This window comes from Berkeleyomyces rouxiae (assembly GCF_048999995.1).
Source record: "Berkeleyomyces rouxiae strain 22BRR77 chromosome Unknown BrBRR77_ptg000012l, whole genome shotgun sequence".
Taxonomy (NCBI): domain Eukaryota; kingdom Fungi; phylum Ascomycota; class Sordariomycetes; order Microascales; family Ceratocystidaceae; genus Berkeleyomyces; species Berkeleyomyces rouxiae.
Genome location: NW_027396502.1, coordinates 1,076,347 through 1,091,224, shown reverse-complemented (window position 1 = coordinate 1,091,224; position 14,878 = coordinate 1,076,347). Strand labels below are relative to the sequence as shown.

Below are 14,878 nucleotides of genomic sequence, written 5' to 3'. Positions count from 1 at the left end.
GTAAACCTGATCAACTCAGGGCAGGAGACGACGATATTTATGTTGTCGGCGCTCCTGACAAAACTCTGTCTTCCCAAGCTAGAAACAATCAACATCTAACTACGAACAAAAGATAAGTCTCGTGTAAACAAGACGTAACAGGTTCGTAACAATCGAACCAGATAACAACCCCCACCTAAGCACGCAATGGCAATTGCAACAAGAAAACTCCGCAGCAGCAGAACAACGTCTATCAGAGCACCCGTGCTCAGCACATCCCACGACAACCTCATATCCGTTGATCAACTCACGATCTACACAGACCAACCTGTGCCATAAGCGCATCTTCATAGGTCGCCGACCTTCGGCGTTGTGGAAAAGAAGAGTGGGGTAGGTCTCATGCATAACCCTTAGCATGAGCAGTGTCAGGATAGCTATTCATGACAGTGATGGCGTTGATACCACGGTAGTCGACGCAGAATCGTAGGCCACCCCCGGGCTTCCGTACAAACAGGACTGGCGCACCACCGGGCGAACTGCTGGCTCGGATCCAATTCTTGTCCAAGTGATCCGAAAGTGTTTTACGCAGGACCAAGAGTTCATCTCGAGACATACCGTACAGCGGGCCCCACGGGACTTCTTTCTCTTTGCCGTTGTTGTCCTTGGTTAACTTGATAGCTGTTGGGGTTGCACCCTTAAGGACCGACGGAAGCCCGACACCAACACTAACGGCGTATCCTCGAAGGACTAGTCCGGCGCTGGTACGGCAAAACTAATGCCAGACCAGAACCAAGACTAACGGCACTTCCTAGAGGAACTAGTTGTCGTCGCCGCCGATCGTCGGTTGCCTCCCTTTCCAACAGGATAAATAGTCGCATTGTTTCTACACCATTTAGAGAGTTTAGTTTTGTTCTTCAATTCGAGATCTTTGTCCCTCTGTGTCCCTTTCTGTGAAGATCCAGCTTAGCGTAATCACACCTTAACAATAGCGTGGTCGATACCGGGGCGGTTGGGGGGTAAGTCTCTTTTCTCGTCGTCTAAGAACACGTGGCCGAGGTGCTTCAGTTCTTCGGGAAGCTGCTCGGTAATCTCTCCTAGGGTCATGCGACGCTTAACTTCAAGAGCCTTGTTGATGTCGTGGATCGTGGCGGCGAAAACTTGGATCTCTTCCTTCTTCTTCTTGCTATGGCGAATCTCAGCGGCGAAAACAGATGCCATAACCATGTTTGCCTTTGCGCCTGGAACATGCGCGTCGAGCCAACCTTTCTCTCGAACCATAAGGGCGTCAGCTCCGGAACCTAGACGAATAACTCGTTCCTTGGCCAAATAAACGACATCGTTGCGCTCCATCCATGGCTTTCCCAAAATCATGTCGTAAGCTAGATTGGGGATAACGTAACCATAGACTGTTTCTTTGCGTCCGTCGATGTCGAGCTCACAAAAGGCAATTTCCGAAATCCATCTCTTCTTGTTGTCATTCTCGGCTAACCGTAGCTCACGCTTCGTTATCGGCATCCGTTGCAAGCCTTTCTTTTTCACTAACGATTCGTTGAAGGCTGACGTCACAAGACACCCGCTATCGAATAAGGCGTCACAGTAGAAGGAGTTGTCGATAAAAGCTTCGATCAGGAACGGGGACGAATGCATCTGGGAAATCGCTTGTTTGGGGGCATCCGTAATCTTTGTCTTCCGTGGCGCAATAGGTTCATGCCGGTCCTTCGTGGCGGACTCTCTCCTGGTAACCTTCTTGTCCGTACTGTGGTTCTCCGGGGTTGTCGTTGCATGTACTTCTGCGGGGGATTCTGCTGGGCGAAACTTCGGGCACCTAAATGAACGATGGCCCTGCTCTAAACAACGGAAACAGGCTTGTCGTAGTCGTGCTTTCTCAATATCAGATTGCGCTCTCCATGGCGCTCTTGGCTTCGGGGGTTCAGCAAACTTCTGCTGGCTCTTCTTTTCTATAATCTTGGCAGCGGTCTCCAACTGGGAGATCAACGCTGCTACTTCTGACTTCTGCTGAAACTGTACTTTCCGGACCTGTACTTCGGGTCCGTCTTCGGTGTCTTCTTCGTCTGTCGATTCTTCCGCGGCTTCAGGGATCGGGAACTCCTCTTGGTCGACTGGCTGTTGCACATACCACGTGCTGCTAGATCCTTCTCTATATCTTGCTTCGTATTGCGGCAAGCACTCAACTCTTCCAGCTATAGTCCGTACTTTCGTCACCCACTTGTTGTAATCGTCGTCGGGTAACTTCTTCGGAGTGAGGTGGTACTGTAATGTGTCGTTGAGGGCCGCATCTATGAATAGGATCTTGCATCTGTCGGGCCAATGCCAACCTCCACAGGCGCTCAGCGAATATTCGTAGTCTTGCAGAAACGCCTTGAAAGTCTGCGCTTCTCCCATTCTCATGGTCATCAACTTCTGACCTGCCTTCATCACAGCTTGCTTGTCGGTGAACTGGTCGTTGATGTGTTCTAAAAGCTTCTCCCAGTCCCAGTCGTGAGCTTCCCCTTGATCGAGCCAAAGATCCAAACGTGGCTGCTGGCTTTGGGGAATACTCATAAAGATTTCGAAACATATTTCGCTGGGAGTGAGGCGGTGGCGATGGCTGATCCGGGCTCTAAGCTTCAGTTGATTGAAGAAACGCTTGAACGAAGAGGGCTGACCATCCCACTGGGGCCATGAGATATTGTGTGTGGGAGAGGGGGAACATTGTTGACTCGATAACAGCTGATGCACTGACTGTAAAAGCTCGAACGTGGTAACATCAGGCTGCGGGTTGACTTCGGTCTGCTGAGGCATGGTGGCGACCTGGGGTGGCAACGTGGCGGGGAGGAAAGGCGGAAAACTGGGGGTCCTAGGGCTCGACATGGCATAAGATTGCACTTGCCCAAATAGGATAAAAACAAACAGGTAGAACAGGGATAGGAACATATCCAAATAGAGGGATGAAAACTGTGTGTAAAACTTCTTGAACGGATCCCGTAACTCCAGGGGATCGTGAGAAAACTCAAGAAGATGTTAAAGATAATATGTGACGGGTTTCACTAAGTATGAGAAAATCTCATAGTTATGACCAAATGCTGTTTATTATCTTTAACATAGGGAAGAAAAGAAAGAAAAGGAAGAAGAAAATCTAAACTAAAGATGGGGGAACTGGCTATGCTTTATAGGCATTCAGGAATCCAGTTGTGTGGGCCCCACCAGGGCAACCAGCCCTATGACCCCTGTACAATAAAAGTGGAGCAACATCCGTGCACATAAAAGTGGGTCCCGACCCTTGTGACACAAAAAGTGGGTCGCACCCTGGTCGACTAAAAGTGGGTCCACAAACCCTAACCCGAAAGTGGACCCAACTTCAAATCACACAAAAAGTGGGTCAACATGGATCAGCCCAAAGATGATCCAACATCGGGTCCACGACCCGTAACAGGAATTGTTAATAAATGCTTCAATTAGGAACGGAGTGGAGTGTAAATCTTTAAATACATCGAGCGGAACATCGCAATTGTTGGGGCTCTTCTTCTTATGACCCTGGGGGCGACTTTTCCCAGAGTCTACTCTTTTTCCTCGTCGTCGGAAAGGTCATCGGCCACATCATCCATCGATTCGGGGGCTTGTTGGATTGTCGTGCGGTTCACTCTTGCGGGCGCACGGGCCGGGGCAAACTTGGGGCATTCGAAGGATCGGTGGCCCTTGGCAAGACAGCGGAAACAAGCGTTGCTGGATCTAGCGGTTTCTATCTCCGCCGGGGTTCTCCAAGGGGCGCGGGATTTTCGGGGGCGTTGTCCATAGTTGTTCGAGGCGCGGCCTTGGAGGGCGTTGACACCTGTCATCATGGTGTCTCCGTCGTTGTCGATTCGCGTCTGCTGATTTGCGACACTTGGGGTCACCACTTCGGCGAACCTTGCTCCACCTCTAGTTTTCGCGTACCACGTCGAGGTCTTGGACGTGTCCTTCGACCGGTATCCTGGCAACGCTTCCACTCGGCCAGCCACCGTCTTCACCTTCTCAACCCAACGCGGGTAATCATCGTTGGGGAGGTTTTTTGCCGTGAGGTGTACCTGTAACGTTTGGTTGATAGCGGAATTCAGGTACATGATCTTCACACGGTCTGGCCAATCTAAACCTCCACAAAGGCCAACTTGATGCTCGAAATCCTGCAAGAACGATATAAAACTCTGATGGTTTCCCATCTGCATGGTCAAAAGCTTTTGACCCGCCTTCTGAATAGCCTCCTTGTCTTCGAATTGGTCATGGATATGGCCAAGGTAGGCGTCCCAATCCCAACCATGAGTGGCTCCGTCAGTGAACCACTGTTCAACTCTGGCCTGTTGCTCTGTGGGAATGGCCATGAAAACACTTAGGCAAATTGCCTGGGAGGAGCCAACGACTTGTGATTCGATCTGAGCTCGGGCCTTCAACTGTTTGAAGAATCGCGGGAACGACGCTGTCTTTCCGTCCCACTCCGGCCATTTTGCGTTGTACCGATGGTCGATCATCGGGGCGAAGGGGCCCGGGGTACGTACTGGCGCCGGGGTAGGGGCTACCGGGGCAGGTGCAGGTGCCGGGGGGGCGGTTGCCTGTAACAGGACTTGGCTTCGTAGCAACATCTGGATCACTCTTAGTTGCTCCGGGGTGAACACCTCCAATCCTGGGGTGTCTGAACTCTGCTGTGGGGGCGCCTCGGCTTGTTGCCGGGAGGGGCCAGGCTGGTCAAGCGCAAGTCCAGCCAGAACATCTTCCATCTTGTCGTTACTCATTCTGGCTCGACGGCGTATAGGGGACGCGTTGTCTTCGGATGCGGACCAGAATGAGGGCGAGGGTGGCTGTACGGGGCTTGTACTGCGGGGGCTTGATGTGATGCCGTACTTCATTCGTCAAGTATGGCACGGTAGGAGGGTGATGAAGTTTCCTCACAAACTTCTAAGAAACAATAGGGGGTGATGAAGTTTCCTCACAAACTTCTAAGAAACAATAGGGGGCAATGAAGTTTCCTCACAAACTTCTAAGAAACAATAGGGGGCAATGAAGTTTCCTCACAAACTTCTAAGAAACAATAAAGGATCAAAAGATAATATGTGAGCGGTTCACTAAGTACAAGAGAGTCTTGCAGTTATGACCAGAATGCTGTTTATTATCTTTTGATGGAGACAAAAAGGTAGAAGAAAGACTAAACTAAACAGCGGATTTGGGTCTATTATATAGACATTTTTGTGCTTACAAATGCAAGTTCCCGATCGGCTCAATATCCCTCCGTGAGCTCCTTATGTCCGAGTTTTCGGCGATAACTCGAGGTTAACTCCGATCCCGTCGGAATCCCTCAGTTTCCCTCGGAACACTTCGGACCTTTTTGCATCCTGCCGGATTAGGCGAATCCTACCCACGGACCTCAAGTCCGACCCGGTCCGAGCTCTCCGAAGCCTCCGAAGAGTTGCCGAAGTTCATCCGAAACCTTGTCCAAATTCGGTGAAACGACCTGCATTCGAAAGCACTGGATCAGCTCTGTCTGATCCAACCACGGGTTCTCAACCCGTAACAGATTGGGACGCCTACCTTGGCCATATCCATGACCAATTCGAAGACAAGGAGGCTATTCAGAAGGCGGGTCAAAAGCTTTTGACCATGCAGATGGGAAACCATCAGAGTTTTATATCGTTCTTGCAGGATTTCGAGCATCAAGTTGGCCTTTGTGGAGGTTTAGATTGGCCAGACCGTGTGAAGATCATGTACCTGAATTCCGCTATCAACCAAACGTTACAGGTACACCTCACGGCAAAAAACCTCCCCAACGATGATTACCCGCGTTGGGTTGAGAAGGTGAAGACGGTGGCTGGCCGAGTGGAAGCGTTGCCAGGATACCGGTCGAAGGACACGTCCAAGACCTCGACGTGGTACGCGAAAACTAGAGGTGGAGCAAGGTTCGCCGAAGTGGTGACCCCAAGTGTCGCAAATCAGCAGACGCGAATCGACAACGACGGAGACACCATGATGACAGGTGTCAACGCCCTCCAAGGCCGCGCCTCGAACAACTATGGACAACGCCCCCGAAAATCCCGCGCCCCTTGGAGAACCCCGGCGGAGATAGAAACCGCTAGATCCAGCAACGCTTGTTTCCGCTGTCTTGCCAAGGGCCACCGATCCTTCGAATGCCCCAAGTTTGCCCCGGCCCGTGCGCCCGCAAGAGTGAACCGCACGACAATCCAACAAGCCCCCGAATCGATGGATGATGTGGCCGATGACCTTTCCGACGACGAGGAAAAAGAGTAGACTCTGGGAAAAGTCGCCCCCAGGGTCATAAGAAGAAGAGCCCCAACAATTGCGATGTTCCGCTCGATGTATTTAAAGATTTACACTCCACTCCGTTCCTAATTGAAGCATTTATTAACAATTCCTTTTACTGTGATGCTTTATTTGACAGTGGATGCCTTGTAACATCGGCGTTCAACGAGACTTTGGTGAGAAAGAAAGGGCTCCAGCGCATCCCGATAAGAAGACGGGAACTCAAGTTAGCCGAAAACGACGAAAAAAAAAGATGGATCTCAGAGATGGCGTTCTGCGATCTAGATATTGACGGCCGGACAGAAAGAATTTTCGGGTACGTCATCCCGAACCTAGCATACGACATGATTTTGGGAAAACCCTGGATGGAAAGGAATGACGTTGTCTACCTGGCGAAAGAACGAGTCATACGCCTCGGAAGCGAAGAAGATGCCCAAGTTGTGAGAGAAAAAGGATGGCTCGACGCCCATATAACAACCACAAAAGCGAGCATGGTGATGGCATCCGTCTTTGCTGCAGAAATCCGGCGCAGCAAGAAAAAGAATGAAGACATAGAGGTTTTTGCTGCCACCATCGAAGACATCAACAAGGCATTGCAAGTAAAACCTCGTGTTACCCTACAAGAGATCGACAAACGACTGCCTAGCGAACTCAAACACTTGGCAGAAGTGTTTTTAGACGACGAAAAGGACGACCAACCCCCGAACCGCCCCGGAATAGACCACGCTATCAACCTGACGAAAGACAAACAAGGGCGAGAGAACGAAGTCCCGTGGGGTCCCTTGTACAGCATGTCCCGCGACGAGCTGTTAGTCTTACGGAAAACCCTCTCGGACCATCTGGACAGGAATTGGATTCGAGCCAGCAGCTCTCCCGGCGGCGCGCCTGTTCTTTTCGTACGTAAGCCTGGAGGAGGGTTGCGCTTTTGCGTTGACTACCGCGGCATTAACGCCATTACTGAAAAAGACCGATACCCGCTTCCTTTGATCAGTGAGACACTACGAGCGTTGTCTAAGGCGAAGTACTTCACAAAGGTCGATGTTCGTGCCGCTTTCCACAAGATTCGCATAAAAGAGGGAGATGAATGGAAAACGGCCTTCCGCACACGTTTTGGACTTTTTGAATGGCTGGTGACGCCTTTTGGACTCACCGGAGCCCCTGCAACCTTTCAACGGTATATCAATTCAACCCTGCAAGAATATTTGGACGACTTCTGCTCCGCGTATATTGACGACGTCCTGATTTACACCGACGGCACCTACGCAGACCACATGGAAAAAGTTAACCTCGTCATCAAGAAATTGGGAAATGCAGGTCTCCGTTTAGACATCGACAAGTGCGAATTCGCAGTTTTTGAAACAAAGTACCTAGGTTTCATCATCCAAGCAGGCAAAGGTGTCAAAGTCGACCCAGCAAAGGTCGCTGCCATACGAGAATGGACGCCACCCACCAATGTCAAGGGCGTTCGAAGTTTTATAGGATTCGCAAATTTTTACCGCCAGTTTATCGATTCCTTCAGCGACGTGGCGGCTCCACTAGTCAGGCTAACGAAGAAAGGCACCGCATGGACCTGGGGCCCAGTCGAAGAACGAGCTTTCGAGACGCTGAAGAACCTTTTTATTACCGCCCCGGTTCTGGCGATGTGGGACGAAGACAGGAAGACGATCGTGGAATGCGACTGTTCTGGATGGGCCCTGGGAGGAACTCTATCCCAAGTGGACGACGAAGGCGAACTGCGCCCAGTAGCATTCTTTTCCAAGAAGCTGTCCCCTGCCGAGGTCAACTATGAGATTCACGACAAAGAGCTCCTGGCAGTTGTGAAGTGCTTGGAAGAGTGGAGGGGCGAATTGAAGAGTCTTGGCGCCCCCTTCAAAATATTGACCGACCACAAGAACCTGCAATACTTTATGACGACACGGAAACTTTCAGAGCGGCAGGTTCGGTGGTCCCAGAAGCTTTCAGAATACGACTTCCAGCTTGAGTTCCGATCAGGAAGCAAAAGTGGTAAACCAGACGCCCTTAGCAGACGAGAACAAGACATTCCTCAAGGCGAAGACGACGACAGGTTAAAATCTCGGATCATGAGACTTGTCAAGGACCATTGGGTGTCACCAGATGCAGCAGTAACGATGACCCCGGCCCACGTTACCCAACCCGCGGACCGGATCCCTAACGGTGCGCAGCTTTTCGCGCAACTCCACCTGCAGGAACTATGGGATACAGCTAAGACGAAGGATTCGGATATTGCACTCATGTACCAAGCGTTGGCCAGTGGCGAACGAAGTTTTCCTCCTACCATCTCGAGAAAAGTCACGATCTCTATAGCGGAATGCGAGTTCGACGAGCGCGGCGCTCTAGTATATCGGCACAAACTGTTCGTGCCTGACTGGGAACCATTGCGAACTGCGCTGATCCAGAAAACACACGACTCACATGTCACAGGACACCCAGGTCGAGACGGCACGCTTGCGATTCTGTCCCGGGAATTCTTTTGGCCTGGCATTTCAAGAGAGGTGCGCCAATTCTGCGCCAATTGTGACGTGTGTGGACGATCCAAAGTATGGCGAGAAAGAAAGAAGGGACTCTTACGACCACTGCCTATCCCTGAACGACCACACTCGGAACTCGGTATCGATTTTATGACGGAACTACCTGCACGAAAGACTGGCGACCCACGATACTTGATGGTCATTGTGGACCGACTTACTGGAGCTGTCAGCTTGGAGGCCATGACAACTATGGCAGCCGGTCGCTGTGGTGCAGTGGTATAGCACCTGGCAAGGCTTTTCGGTTGGCTACCGAGAAGTCGTAGGTTCGATTCCTACCAGTGACGCCAATTTTCTACGAGCAGTCAACCTTAACTGGGGCACTTGGGGTTAGTGCTGCTCGTTGGAAATTCATACCAAAAGCTATTCATGTATTTCCTTTCTGTCATAACTTGGGGATTATATTTGTGGGATCTTAGATGTAACTGCCTCCCTGCCAGGGGATTGGAGTATATTATGTATAGTAGCTAGCTTGTTTGAGATTCCGTTAAACCTTGATTCGTGTATAGTATTAATATACACCTCGCCATAACCCTGTCAGGTTCCATGCGAGTAATGAATAAAAAAAAAAAAAAAAAAAACTATGGCAGCCGAAAAGTGTGCAGAGCGGTTCGTACACTGCCACTGGAAACACCACGGCTTCCCTCACGCCTTAACATCAGACCGTGGAAGCAATTGGACGAGCGAATTTTGGACCAAGTTGTGCGAACTGACAGGGATCGAACAGAGACTGTCAACTGCCTTCCACCCAGAAACCGACGGAGCGACAGAAAGGATGAACCAGGAAGTGTTGGCCTACCTACGAGCATTCATTACCTATTCACAATACGACTGGCCCGACCTGCTACCATCCGCTATGTTAGCAATCAACAACCGAAACACTTCGACAGGAATGAGCCCCTTTTTCCTCACGCACGGCTACCATGTCAGTCCAATTCAGCAGGTCATCGCCGATCAGGCTCTTCACGGAGTTTTGGAGGCCACAGATGCGGAGAAGTTCGTTCAAAAGCTACGCGAAGGTTGGGAACTGGCACAAGCAGCAATGGCCACCCGTCAACAGGAAATGGAAGACCAGGCAAACAGATCACGTGGTGCCCAGGAACGCTTCGAAGTGGGTGACCTTGTATGGTTAAAACTCAAAAATATCAGCACTCCGCAACTGTTGAAGAAGCTTGCTTGGGCCAATGCCAAGTACCGCGTCACGAAAGTGGTTTCTCCCCATGTGGTCGAGCTTGATGTACCAACAAACATCCATCCCCGCTTCCATGTCGACCTCCTTAAACGAGCACCGAACAACCCGTTGCCCTCCCAAGAAACAGACGATGCCCAGCCTCCACACATTGAAGAGAACGACTACGGCGAGCCTGAATTTTTAGTCGAACAAATCCTGAGAAGTCGACGAAGACGCATTGGAAGGGGATTTCGAAGAGAACTACTGGTTAAATGGGTTGGATACGCAGAGCCCGATTGGAGACCACGAGCCGACTTTGAGGAGACTGAAGCACTGGACACCTTTGAAGCGAAGTTTGGAGACGACGATGACGTTGGTGAACCAGAGGCCGGTGCACGGACAGGGCCACCCACACAGAGGAGAAGAAGGGGGTAATGTTACGGGTTGAGAACCCGTGGTTGGATCAGACAGAGCTGATCCAGTGCTTTCGAATGCAGGTCGTTTCACCGAATTTGGACAAGGTTTCGGATGAACTTCGGCAACTCTTCGGAGGCTTCGGAGAGCTCGGACCGGGTCGGACTTGAGGTCCGTGGGTAGGATTCGCCTAATCCGGCAGGATGCAAAAAGGTCCGAAGTGTTCCGAGGGAAACTGAGGGATTCCGACGGGATCGGAGTTAACCTCGAGTTATCGCCGAAAACTCGGACATAAGGAGCTCACGGAGGGATATTGAGCCGATCGGGAACTTGCATTTGTAAGCACAAAAATGTCTATATAGTAGACCCAAATCCGCTGTTTAGTTTAGTCTTTCTTCTACCTTTTTCTCTCCATCAAAAGATAATAAACAGCATTCTGGTCATAACTGCAAGACTCTCTTGTACTTAGTGAACCGCTCACAGGACGCGGCGGACTCACAGAAGATTAGGTGGCTGAAGGACAGCCTCGACACGCCCATTCGGGAATACGTGGCGAACTCGTTCCCTCCCCGGGTCTTCTCGGAGTACTTAGACCGGGTCGTGTTAGCTGCCGAGGAACTGCGGCAGCGTAAGCTCGATGCCGAGTCGACTTCTGGCCGCCGCTCCGGTTATTACCCGTCCGCCCCCGCTGCCCACCGCCATCCCGACGCCATGGACTGGGAACGAACCCGTCGCGTTGCCCCCCAGCCTACCCGTACGCCTGCTGCCCGCCGCACTGCCCGCTGGGCGAGTGAAGAGGAACGAGAGAGACGTCGTCGCGCTGGCCTCTGCATCCGCTGTGGCGCCTCAGGTCACTTTGTACGGGAATGCCCCTACGATGTGCCTCCCAACCGGAACGCGCCTCCTGCCCGTGTCCGCGGTGTACACGTGCCCACGCCGCCGCAGCTAGACGATGACCTGGATGCCGATTTCGGTGTCGTACAGTTGCCCACTGCTCAGTCGGAAAACTGAGACCCTCCGGTGACAGTCGCCCCCGGAGGGGTAAGAACAAGAAGGGAACGTCCCCTTTGCTTGTGAGAGGCTCCTTATCTGTTGACGTTGTAATCAACGGCTCTCACAACTCAGTAGCTTTAGTCGATACCGGAAATACAGTCTCCTTGATCATATCCCAGGCCCTCGTGAAACGATTGAAACTACCTTGTTCTGCGCTGCAAACTTCCCTTTCCCTAAAACCTTTTAATGACCAACCTTCTTCTGTGGCCACTCAGGCTGCCCGCTTCGAGCTGGATCTCGGCGGCCTCCGGGAAGAAGTCCTTGCCCTTGTCGTACCCGACATTTATGATGACGAACTTCTTATTGGATACCCGTGGCTGAGCCACCACAACGCCCTAATAGACTGCAACCGACACCGTTTGGTGCTCCCCCACTTCTCCGTCCCTCGCTCTGTTTCGACCATTCGGAACTTGGACACCCCTACGGAATTGAAAGCTGCACGTGTCAGCAAGATCTTGCACCAGGACTTGAAGGTCTTTGCTGCGAGCATACAGGATATCAACAAAGCATTGGAAAAGTTGGCCCGAGAGAACGAGCCTGTTACAGATGACTGGAAGGAAAAGGTTCCCAGTTGGATAGACCCACAGAATGTTGTTGCTTTTGACCCAGAAGCACTCTACACGCGCCGCCTCCCGCCGCTGCGTCCCGGGATGAACCACGAGATTCATCTAACTGTCCCTGACTCGGAAGCTCCCTGGGGACCACTGTACAGCCTTTCCCACGATGAGTTGATAGTACTGCGCCAAACGTTACTGAACCTACTGAACAAGAAGTTCATTCGAATGAGTAGTTCCACTGCTGCTGCCCCCATCCTGTTCGTCAAGAAACCTGGCGGTGGACTTAGATTCTGCGTGGACTACCGTCTGTTGAACAAGCTGATGAAGAAGGATAGATACCCGTTACCCAACTTCAAGGAAACACTACGCCAAATCAGCCGTTCAAAGTGGTTCACTAAGCTTGACGTCGTTGCAGCGTTCCATAATATCCGTATCGAGCCAGGCCACGAATGGAAGACCGCTTTCCGTACGCGCCTGGGCTCCTTTGAATGGAACGTGATGCCGTTTGGTTTGTCCAATGCTCCTGCCCAATTCCAACGCTTCCTGAATTCCGTATTGCAAGAGTACCTCGACCTGTTTTGTTCTGCTTACGTTGATGACATCCTAGTGTACACCGATGGCTCCCTCGACGAGCACAAGGAACAAGTTAACCACGTCCTAGCCAAGCTCGTGAAGGCCGGACTGACGGTTGACATCGACAAGTGCGAGTTCGGTGTACAAGAAGTCAAGTACCTGGGCTACATCATCAAGCCTGGAAAAGCAACAATGGATCCTGCCAAGGTGCAAGCAGTGAAAGACTGGCCCATACCCAGTTCCAAGAAAGAGCTCCGTGGCTTCCTAGGATTTGCCAATTTTTACCGCCCGTTCATCAAGAACTTTGCCGAAGTAGCCGTCCCTCTCACTTCACTGACTGGTCACCTAGTTCCCTTCGTCTGGTCTCCAGAATGCCAAGCTGCCTTCTCGTCACTCAAAGATCTCTTCTGTGCTTCGCCCGTCTTGCGCCTCTTCGACCACTCTCTGCCAACAACTGTCGAAGCTGACTCTTCAGGCTACAGCACTGGAGCTGTCCTATTGCAGCAGCATCCAGATGGCCTGTTTCCATGTGCCTACATCAGCCAGAAGCTGTCTCCTGCCGAGTCCAACTATGAGATCCATGACAAAGAAATGTTGGCAATTGTCCGAGCCCTGAAAGAGTGGAGAGGAGAGTTACGTGGCGCCCAGGGACCCATCCGAGTGTTAACAGACCACAAGAACTTGTTGCATTTTACCTCTGCGCAACAGTTAACAGAGAGGCAAGCTCGTTGGGCTAACCTGCTAAGCGAGTTTGACCTAACACTGGAACACCGTCCCGGGAAACTGTCCCCACTGCCCGATGCTCTCTCCCGTCTTCACATGCCTTCAGGTCCCGATGATCCCCGCCTACAAGCTCGCAACCAACAGCTCCTCCAGTGTTTGCCCGACGGTGCCCTGAAAGTCAGATCTGCTCGCGTTACACTGCCATCCCCGTTCCGTAAGGAAGCCCTCAGTACACTGTGGGAACAAGCATTGTCAGCCGACTCTGACTATGCGGCAGCATGCGCAGTGGTTGCCTCTCAGGCGCCCAAATGGCCAGACAGCTTGAAGACTAATTGGCGAGTGTCACTGTCCGAATGCTCATTGGACTCCGAAGGTCGACTGCGATACAGATCAAGATTGTGGGTACCCCAGTGGGAACCTCTGAGGACAGCCTTGCTACAAGAGATTCACGATTCCGTGACACTAGTCCACCCCGGCCAAAGAATCATGTGTCAGGAAGTTTCCAAGACTTACTTCTGGCCGCACTACACAGCGGATGTCAAACGGTTCTGCCGCAACTGCGAAATCTGCGGTAGCACGAACGTCATGCGCCAGCTCAAGCAAGGTCTCCTGAAGCCCCTTCCGGTACCTGACCGCATCTGGCGTGACATTGGCATAGATCTGATTGGCCCTCTCCCGCCGTGCAAGAAGGAAGGAAAAGTCTACAAGCACGTCATGACGGTGGTGGACCATCTGTCCAAGGGTGTCATCCTTATAGCCTGCCGCAGCCTGGATATCGAGTATCTTGCCAGCCGTTTCTTGGAAGTCTACTACCCTCGCCATGGTCTTCCTAACAGCATTGCTTCTGACCGCCAATTTGCCAACATGTTCTGGAAACGACTCTGTACCACCCTGAAGATCGATCGTCGTCTGTCCACCGCTTACCACCCACAGACCAACGGGGCCACTGAGAGGACAAATGCTGAGGTGAAGACAAAGATGGCCAAACTCCTACACGACCGCTCAGACTGGCTAGACTGCCTGCCAATTGTGGAGTTTGCCCTGAACGCAGCCCCAGCGGCTTCAACAGAGACGTCCCCGTTCACGTTGTCCCACGGCTATAGTCCTGACTTGGTTGAGCTGCAGCCCGACGCCATTGCCCCCCTAGCAGCCCCCGTTGCAGCCAACACGAGTCCCATAGCTCAAGCAACAAGAATCCTGAAGAGCTTGGCAGACCACACGGATTGGGCCAAAGCCTCTCTCAGCGCCGCCAAGTCTGCTATGGAGGAACAGTCGAACAGACACAGACAACCACATCGACGTTTCCAGCCCGGCGACTGGGTTTGGTTGGCAAAAAGCTCCCATACTGTGCAGCAAGAAGGCCCAGGCAAGCGACTCCGGCCAAGATACCAGAAGCTCCAGGTCTTAGAGGCTGTAGGCTCCCACAGCTACCGTCTTGACCTGAAGGGTGCCAGAGGACACGACGTGTTTCATGCCGACAGATTGAAATACCACCCGAACGACCCTTGGCCCCGTCGGCGGCGCTATTGTCCCAGCAGTGCCCTACGTTGACCGCAAATCTACGACAGACGGCCCCCCTC

The 14,878-nt window shown here is 52.0% G+C and overlaps 5 protein-coding genes across 5 annotated transcripts; 3 read left to right on the top strand and 2 right to left on the bottom strand.

Moving 5' to 3' along the window:
- Positions 1 to 376: 376 nt before the first annotated feature.
- BROUX77_007610 (uncharacterized protein) lies at positions 377 to 2,781 on the bottom strand (the record flags this gene model as incomplete). The annotated part of the gene is made up of 3 exons (XM_073752724.1): positions 377 to 751; positions 958 to 2,563; positions 2,723 to 2,781. 3 exons carry the CDS (start codon positions 2,779 to 2,781, stop codon positions 377 to 379), a joined length of 2,040 nt encoding a protein of 679 aa, XP_073601903.1.
- A 755-nt stretch (positions 2,782 to 3,536) lies between these two features.
- Positions 3,537 to 4,856, bottom strand: BROUX77_007609 (uncharacterized protein; the record flags this gene model as incomplete). The annotated part of the gene is made up of 1 exon (XM_073752723.1): positions 3,537 to 4,856. The coding sequence occupies one exon, from the start codon at positions 4,854 to 4,856 to the stop codon at positions 3,537 to 3,539; it is 1,320 nt and encodes a 439-aa protein (XP_073601902.1).
- Positions 4,857 to 5,205: 349 nt separating this feature from the next.
- Positions 5,206 to 6,249, top strand: BROUX77_007608 (uncharacterized protein; the record flags this gene model as incomplete). Its single annotated transcript, XM_073752722.1, has 2 exons — positions 5,206 to 5,237; positions 5,307 to 6,249. 2 exons carry the CDS (start codon positions 5,206 to 5,208, stop codon positions 6,247 to 6,249), a joined length of 975 nt encoding a protein of 324 aa, XP_073601901.1.
- A 503-nt stretch (positions 6,250 to 6,752) lies between these two features.
- On the top strand, positions 6,753 to 9,032 carry BROUX77_007607 (uncharacterized protein; the record flags this gene model as incomplete). Its single annotated transcript, XM_073752721.1, has 1 exon — positions 6,753 to 9,032. One exon carries the CDS (start codon positions 6,753 to 6,755, stop codon positions 9,030 to 9,032), a length of 2,280 nt encoding a protein of 759 aa, XP_073601900.1.
- A 631-nt stretch (positions 9,033 to 9,663) lies between these two features.
- Positions 9,664 to 14,849, top strand: BROUX77_007606 (uncharacterized protein; the record flags this gene model as incomplete). Its single annotated transcript, XM_073752720.1, has 3 exons — positions 9,664 to 10,369; positions 10,862 to 11,367; positions 11,661 to 14,849. The coding sequence occupies 3 exons, from the start codon at positions 9,664 to 9,666 to the stop codon at positions 14,847 to 14,849; spliced, it is 4,401 nt and encodes a 1,466-aa protein (XP_073601899.1).
- Positions 14,850 to 14,878: the final 29 nt, after the last annotated feature.